Here is an 8,524-nt window from a genome sequence, read left to right as displayed (position 1 = left end):
CTCAAGGTGACATGAAATCTCCAGAAATGAATACAGCTACAATGTCAGATCTTTTAATTTTAAATAAATGAATTAGGCTCGAGAGCTTAGTGTGCATGCAAGTGACATTGGGTGAGAAAAGCTGAATTTATTCTCTGTCCCTGAGCTACCTGCTCAATTATCTGCTCTTCCCTATTACCACAAGTGACAGCACTGAGGAGTTCAGCATCACAGAAGAATAGTAAAAGCTGTGACAGCAGAAGGATTTTCAGTTGAGGATGATCAAACCTAGTTTTTAAGTGCCTGGATGGGTGCAGCAAGCATTGTTTTAAGGCATTGCTAAGTTGAGGTTTGCAGGAGGTAATTATTGCATGCTGGCTAGAAGATGAAGCAGCTCTGAGACATTTGTGAGATGTTTCTCTGTTTTTTCCCTAGGTGCTGGATCCCGCTTAGAGTCTGTGGGAGAGGATGATGAGTTGATGGTGGAAAATGGTGAATCTAGCTATGAGATAGCAGTGAAATACTCCCGGGGTGGAAGGAAGCACTCCCTGCCGCAGCAGCTGGAGTCAGCAGGAGCTCGTCAGGTGGGTGTAAAAGCTGAGTGTAAGCATGGTCTGGATGGGAAGCATTCATGCTGTGGTCAGGCCTGAATTGGATGCCATGAGATCCAGCTCCAGAGATCTGAGCACTTAAAAAAATCCTACTTCTCTTAATTCAAATGACTTATTGATGTAGGGCATTTTTTATTTTATTTTTAGCAGACAAAGAATTCAGTATATTGTGAAGCTGCCCTTAATCTTTGTAATTTAAATAGTGACTGGTACATTACAGAATAATCCTTCTGTGTGAAATGGGGGGAAAATTTGGCAAAATTCAATTTGACAGTAACAGGGTAGCATTTCATGCTTTGAATTCTCATCTGAACATATCTATTAAGATCCTCCTCCTCTTTCCAAGTGCACACAATTTTCCTGGTGCAACATCCCCAGTGAGACACATTTTCCTGGTGCCTGTGCTACACAGTCAGCCGTGTCCCTTGCTTGCTCATTTACCAGGAGTACCACATTGTGAAGAAGTCCACTCGTTCCTTCAGTGCTGCCCAGGTGGAATCTCCATGGAGACTAACCCAGCCATCCATCATCTCTAACATTGTCCTGATGAAAGGGCAAGGCAAGGTGAGGATGTCTGCATGTGTCCGGTTTCTCCCATGTGGCAGGAGGCATTGGTGAGGCAACTCCTGCCCCTAGCAGCTGCATGGAACTGGTTTTTGCTTTCAGAGGTAGCACAGTAACAATAACAAACTCCATTTTGAAATGTAAATGATGAAGTTTCACCTGCAAAATACAGAGCAAACAATATTTGTGTCATACAGTCAGTGCGGTGTGGCTTTCATTCTGATTTGGTGCATCTGGTCATTACTGAGATATCAAATCCTGAAAGTGGATCTATAAATATGCACGTGTATGTGCAGATGGAGCAACTGCATAAGAGTACTTGTTTGCATGCATATTTATGGACAAGTGCGTTACATTTCCGTGGAGTCTGGATGCATTATAATAAAAAAAATACTGTAAACTAGGTGTTAAACCCCCAAAACAGGTTCCTGGTTGGTTGTTTATCTGAGAGCACTGAATTCTAAGGGTCACAGGGTCCTTTTTTCTTTCTCCAGTAATGTATTTGCACATTTCTGAAGTACCAGCTGGCTGAATGCTCAGGGAATAAAAAGGCATTATAGTCAGTGTGTATTGTTTTCCCTAACCCAGTCCATGCTCTCACGTAAATATGCTAAAAATATGCATTTTCCATTCTGAAATACTATTTAAATTCATCAGATGGATGTGTTTTGAACTAGAAAGCCTTGTTTTGACTTTCAATTCAAGTACAAAACAAATTCTCTTTAGTGCTTTAAGTTTGGGAAAGACTTAGAAGCAGTGACTTCTCTGGCTAGGTTGATGCAGTTGCTGTAACTCCCCGTTCTGAGACCTTTTCAGTGAGGTTTCCTAGTGAGTATTTCTCCTTATCCTAGTGATTTTTCTCCTTATTTTTTAACCTTATTTTTTGCGTAAGAGTTGTCTTATCTCTCCCTGTGCAATAAGCCATCCTTATCTGCTGTGTTGCAGCTAGCTCCAAGCTGGGACCATGCAGCTGTAGTCATCATGAGCTACCTCAAAGAACCACTGTTTCATGTGTCTTCCACATTTGGAACCACTATTTGTGTTAGAATAAGTGCTGCATGTGATTTGTATAGTAACATCTGTGTTTTTATCTATGTGGACCTGGGACTTGGAAAGTATTTCCCTGCAGCACATGGCCTCATTTTCACACTGCTGAGTGGAATCTCTGAGGAGTGTTTTTCTCCTGGGGAGCTGCAGCGCTTTGGGAAGGTGGGCTGACTTGTGTACTGCTGCCTTCTGCAGACCTATTTCTCCTAACAGCCCCATACAGACATGGGGAGAGCTGCAGTCTCGTGCTTTCTGTAAGTTGCTTTGTGTTTGGTAATTGCACAGTAAGCATTCACTTGAGTTATTGTGTGTTGCAAGGTGGAGGTAGGGTGCTTCATTTCTGGAAATCAGGAGTGTGTTATCAAAGTACCCGCAGCTTGTAACAACAGTGGTCCATATTCATGGAGTGAAACAAGAGAGCTGTGTGCTTTACAGGGTTGTAGTGACACTGTGTCAGTGCCTGCTCCAGCAGCATCTCTCAGCTGGGCAGTGCTGCCCGTGGCGCTACTAATAGCCTTGGCCTCAGATCACTGACCCACAGCAGCATCCCACCTCCCTGTCCACCTGGTCAGTGAGTTTTCTCTTTAACATGTAAGAGGCACATACAGTGGTGACAAGATGAGAAATACAGGGGGATAGATCAAGGAAGTGATTTGGCTGCGAAACAACTCAGCAGGAGGAGGAGATGTTTGTTCTGCTGTGCTCATGTGTTCCCTGATCAGCTTTGCAAGGCAGTCCTGCGGCCAGCCAGGGCAGCATGGGGGGGCAGGAGCTAACAGATGGAGCCCTGGGGAATGCATTGATCTAGATTTATTTAAATACAATGTGGTGCGTGTCTCCAGAATAATTAAAAATGTACATGTGTATGACAGCCCCCCTGTGCGAACCCCTTTCCAGCTACAGTTCCTGACATCACAGCACTGACCTCATGTCATGCTTTTCCACAAGGATATGTAGGACCTGTGACAGCAGGAAAACCTGTAGTTAATTTTGGGTTTACATTTAAAAGAGGGGGAATCTACTGCCTGCCAATTTAAGAGCAATTTAAAATTGGAAGAGGAGATAACATAAATATATTGATCCAGGGTTAAGAAAATATGATCTCAGAATTACATTTTTGACTTCTAGCTTAAGGTGCCTGCTGCTACATTTTGGGTTGGTAAGTGTGTTGCCATTAGAATGACAGTAAATCGGGAGATGCAAGCAGAGAGCAAGAGGCGGTGCAATTCATCAGAAGCTCTTAGGTTTTCTTTCGTTCTTCTTTGTATGTTACCGGCAGTCTTTCTTAGGTGATAATAGAGTAAAGGTGCCAGCTGTGTGTCCTCCCCTCCTTTTGCTGCAGGGTCTCGGATTCAGCATTGTGGGAGGTCAGGATTCTGCTCGCGGACGCATGGGGATTTTTGTGAAGACTATATTCCCCAATGGCGCAGCGGCTGCTGATGGAAGGCTTAAGGAAGGTATGGTAGAGAGACACCAACTTTATGTAAACGACCACAGTGGGATACTACTTCAGTCCAGCTGAAAAATTCAAGTGCAACTTTATTTGGGTGCCTGGCCATCAGCAAGAGGCTGTGGAGGATGTAACACACCCTGTTTATCCATCCTGGAGGGGACTTATCACAGCAATTGACTTGATTATGTTGCATTTTGTGAATGGGGATCTACAGCATGTTGTTTTTCTGCCACAGAGACCCTTGTTTTCCCATGCCTTAAGCTCCAGTTCTTCATATACAAAGGGTTGTTGGTAACAGGGAAATGTCTGGCTTAAAGATGCAGGTGTGAGAAGGGGAGATACACAGTGATGTGCCTGGGAGAGGCTTTTCTGGGCCCCTGTGTTTTTTGAGCCTCTTGGTATGATTTTGATTTGAATCAACAAATAAGAGTCATGTCCAGAAAAAAAGAAATGATGGAAGATGGGATTAGCAATAGGATCAGCCAAGTGGCCAGAGAAGCAGAAACGTCCTGGCTTTGTTACTGTTTCCCAAGTCCTGATCTCGGATGTATATGATATGTATAGCTGGTTCTGTGTGTTCCTGAGTGCTCCCATGTTAGAGAGTCTCTTAGAGAGTTAAAGGTACAGAGTGACCACAAACTTAGGATGGTGGTCTGTAACTCTTCTGTAAGGGGTGGGGATCCCCCTTTCCCACAGGAATCTGCTCCTGTCTTACCTCTCCTCTTATTACCATTCCCATCCTTACATGACATGTTTGAGGCTGCATTGGGTGCCAGCTGTCCAGCACACTGCCAAAGGGATGCTCGTGCCCTGCAGCATAGGTTATGCACTCATCAAGGGAAGCTGCTAAGTAGCAGCTGTCCTAAAGACACAGCAAGCCTTCACTGGATATTCAGAGCTCACAAGCTCCAGAGAAAGCAGAGGAGGGGCAAACGTGGGTGATGACATCACCCCATCTAATTTTGAACAGATGGAAGTGAAATAGCAGAAATTGGGTCTGGTTCCTGCTCACTTTGCCATTCTTTTTAATAAAATGAAAGAGGTTCAGCACAGTGGGGTGTAAATAGTACAACCCAGAACTGGAAGCTTGTAATAAGCAGGTAGAAATACGATGGGAAGTGTTTGTTGAGGTGAGCAGGGCATTTGCTATCACAGTGTGTGGGCTACTTGCTTTTCCCTCCATAGGTGCTTGGTAAGAGGAACACATTTGCTTTCTGTGTGTGGATGCAAGGCCATTTTTCCCTGTGCAGGTTTTGGAGTGGTGTGCGGTAGTGTTTCACTTAGATTCTCATTTCTCTTATTGATGCTCATAAAAGAAGGGGGATTTTGTGGTCCCCTTGGACTTCATGTTATGAACATCTTATTTTCAGACTTAAGTGAATATCTGTGGTGATTTCAGTTGGTTTATTAGTATGAGAATACTATATTAAGGATCTCTTCTTGAAGAGCAATCTTTACTTTGTGAATTCATCATTAACTTGTAAAAGCATTAGGACAAGTGAAAATAAGCTGATGACAATAGGAGGGTTTTCACTGAGCAGTTGGTTGGAGTCTTTTTAGTAGCAGATTGCTTTATGCATAAGGCAGCTTTCTTATATCTGTATAGTCTGTGCATTGCTGACTTAGCATTTTTTTTTTATCTGATTACCAGGAGATGAAATCCTGGAAGTTAATGGAGAGTCTCTGCAAGGGCTGACCCATCAGGAAGCCATCCAGAGGTTCAAGGTAACATGGATGTAGCGCAAGAGCAATTCACGCTTCTCTTTACTGGGTGCCTTTTAGCACCTTTACATTCTTTTACTTTCCACAAATTTAAAATACACAGTTTTACTGGCAAACATTGGCTTATTGTGCTACCTCACTGGGCTCTTTCTCTCCAGCAACTCAAGAAAGGGGTGGTGACCCTGACGGTGCGCACGCGGCTGCGCAGCCCCAGCCTCACACCCTGTGCAACTCCCACCCTGCTGAGCCGCTCCAGCTCGCCCAGCTCCAGTGCCAGCGGTGGCACACCAGCGCCCGGCCCCGATGAGGCAGATGGTTCCTTCTCCAGCCGCAAAGGCCCCGGCCCAAAGGACAGAATTGTCATGGATGTGACGCTCAATAAAGGTAAGGGTGCGTTGGAATGGGCTGGGAGAATGAACACTTATTTCTTAGGGGAGGCTTTTGGGAAAACGCTAATTAATCTGTGCAATACCCAGGGCACCTTCCCTTGTTGTTCTGCTCTTGAATCACATAGTGAAGGAGAAGAACATTCTCTGATGCCAAAACTGCTGAATAGTTTCCCCTTGTACATAATGCTGTTCCAGTCAGGATGCTAGAAGGGGGTGAGGCTGTGAGATACGTGGCAAAACGTGAATTGCTCTCTTGTCAGACCAGATTGTCTGTACCCTTCTTGTAAAGCACAGCCCTGGGCAGGGCATATCCCTGCAGGCAGCTCAGAATGGCCCAGGTGAGCTGCTTGATCTCCTGCATGGGGATTGATCTCATGAACAATAGTTGCACAAGGACAGCTTACTGCATATGCCCTCTGTGGTGGGACAAGCATGCCTGCTATAAAGACTTGGATGATGTCTTTAAAGGTTGGATTAAACATTTGGAGAAGGCAGGTGTCCAGCAATTTCTACTTCAGTACACAGATAATGAATACAGTTAGAGGCGGACAGCAGAGGGAAAAGGGGACAAGGGAAATCTCTGATCCTGAGAAAACTCCTCATCTTTCTTCGTGTCTCTTTGCTGAGGGATGTCATGCAGGTATTTCACAAAAGAGAGCAGCAATTGGCAGCATCTCCTTGCTCCTATTTTCTGAAACAATTTTTAGTGAGATTTTCATTGGACTGCCATTCCTTCTCCTTTGTGTCTCAGACCAGTTCAGACTGCGTATAGCACTTCCAGTCCCAGGCAGTTCCCATGGCATGTTGAACATTTGCCAGGAGCAGAGCCGTTCCTGGATCTCAGAAACCAGTCAGGATTGGGTATTTCCAGCTCTGATTTCCAGTGTTGGTCTTGGCTTCCTGGCTGGCTGCAGCTAAGGCCAGTCCTGAAACAATACATGAGTCTTGATCTCAGATGGGATGTGGGAACAGAAAAGCTTGCGTGTCCTATGTGAGTACAATGAGCAGGGAATAACAGCGCTTTCCTTTGTGCTTTTTGTTTTTCACAGAGCCAGGGGTTGGACTCGGCATTGGTGCCTGTTGTCTCACGCTTGAAAACAGTTCTCCGGGGATATATATCCACAGCCTGGCCCCAGGATCAGTGGCTAAAATGGATGGCAGATTAAGGTTAGTTAAAACAAAAACATGCCGAAGTGGTTTTGCAGTAAAATCAATGGAAAGTTTCTTCTTACCTATTGGTTGATGCAGCTGGAAAGTATTTATACTTCAGTACTCACCAACAAGAAAACATGAAAATAAAGACATTCCAAAGTGGCATGGAATACTCAAGAAATATTGTTTTGTGTGCTGTAGGCAGCATGATCATTAAGACTTGTTTTTGGCTTTTTTTAATTCTCTGTGAAGAAAACTGAGCCTGCTAGCTCAGTTGGGAAAGTAAGCAGCAGGATGTGCTGCCTTGTGTCTTTTTCTCAGAGCTGCAGTCAGAGACCCCACAATGGGAGGAGATGTGCAGAGCCCCATGTTAAATCTCAGTCACCTGAAACTCTCGTGAGAAGAGCTGTGGGGGATGTTCTTGCAGCTGGCTGTGCCCCAGGCTGCAGTAGTGCACTTCTGCCATTACTGTCTGGAGAATCTCTGTTCCATGCTTGTCTCATGTACTCTGTTGTGCCATTTGCATGACTATAACGAGCTCTTGGAGAGAAAGGAAATCACTCCTAGGGCTTCCTTGTGCATCAGATTATGTGACATAAATTTATTTTCTGTTCCTACCCTGGGAGCCTTGTTTTTACAAGCCAGGGAATTTTTCCACTTTCTGCATTGCTGCATAAATGCTGTCGGGTGCCAGGAGCAAGTCTGGGAGGTGAGGCTGTGCTGAAGATGCCCTGTGTCTGCGTGGTCAACACCAGGCTTGTGGCAGAGGTGCTGTGTAACAGCCTTGCTTTTGTGATGGGCAGAGAGTTCTTCCTTGTTCTCCAGCACAGCAAAACTGTGATAGAGCATTTTGGCTTAATAATAATAATAATAAAAGAAGATAATTTCATGATTGCATCCCTGCCAAAAAGCCTTGAAATTTCCTACCAAATAGAAATGCCTACAGGAGACGATACCTCAGTGCCAGCTTGCTTGCTTGTAAACCTCTTTGGAACAAGATTGCAGTGCTGATTGTGTCTGCATGCAACAGCTGCATCATTATTAGGTTTAAATGATTGACTATATCCAGGCAAGCTTTCCAGTTTTCTAGCTTGCTTCTTTGAGACACTGCTCCTGATGTCCCACCAGTGGTTTATGGCTCCATAAGCCAAAACTTACAGGATGGTTTTGATTTCAGAAAACCTTGTTAATCAGATGCTGGTTTTACAATATTAGAAAAGGCTTGAGCCCAGCCCTTCTATATCTGAACTCCCCCTCTCAGTTATGAGCCCATGTAAATGATTCCATTTTTCGTAGTTTCTAAGAGGTGTTTAAAAGGTAGGTAAAGCAGCAGCATGATTACACAACTGCCTTTGCTTTCATAGTAGAGTGCAGACTACAGAAGGCTGCCACATGCATTTGCCATTTTGTGTTTGGCGTGTGGACTTGGTGTAAGCCCATTTTCACTGTCACAAGTAACCCAACATAAATCAGTGGTAGTGGGTTGTTTTAGTGTCTACATAAGGCAAATGTTTTAGTAATTATGGAGAATGCTTTAATGATATCCCTACTTGATGATCTTCTCTTTTGAATAGTTCCAGATGTCTGAATGCCATGAGCAAGAGTTA

At 44.4% G+C, this 8,524-nt stretch overlaps 1 protein-coding gene across 1 annotated transcript; it reads left to right on the top strand.

Annotated features, from left to right (window-relative positions):
• The first annotated feature begins 413 nt into the window (after positions 1-413).
• LOC104914818 (PDZ domain-containing protein 2-like) lies at positions 414-7,023 on the top strand. Its single transcript, XM_019610344.1, has 6 exons — positions 414-563; positions 1,035-1,154; positions 3,544-3,658; positions 5,306-5,379; positions 5,535-5,760; positions 6,815-7,023. The coding sequence occupies exons 1-6, from the start codon at positions 459-461 to the stop codon at positions 7,006-7,008; spliced, it is 834 nt and encodes a 277-aa protein (XP_019465889.1). The 5' UTR covers positions 414-458; the 3' UTR covers positions 7,009-7,023.
• Positions 7,024-8,524: the final 1,501 nt, after the last annotated feature.

The sequence above is a fragment of the Meleagris gallopavo genome, chromosome Z (assembly GCF_000146605.3).
Source record: "Meleagris gallopavo isolate NT-WF06-2002-E0010 breed Aviagen turkey brand Nicholas breeding stock chromosome Z, Turkey_5.1, whole genome shotgun sequence".
NCBI classification, from domain to species: Eukaryota; Metazoa; Chordata; class Aves; order Galliformes; family Phasianidae; genus Meleagris; species Meleagris gallopavo.
This window is presented reverse-complemented; position numbering and strand designations above follow the sequence as displayed.

Coding starts and splice junctions, on each gene's coding strand:
- LOC104914818 (XM_019610344.1), top strand. CDS start 459: ATGGTGGAAAATGGTGAATCTAGCTATGAGATAGCAGTGAAATACTCC. Junction 564..1,034: donor AGTCAGCAGGAGCTCGTCAG/GTGGGTGTAAAA, acceptor CTCATTTACCAG/GAGTACCACATTGTGAAGAA. Junction 5,761..6,814: donor GGATGTGACGCTCAATAAAG/GTAAGGGTGCGT, acceptor TGTTTTTCACAG/AGCCAGGGGTTGGACTCGGC.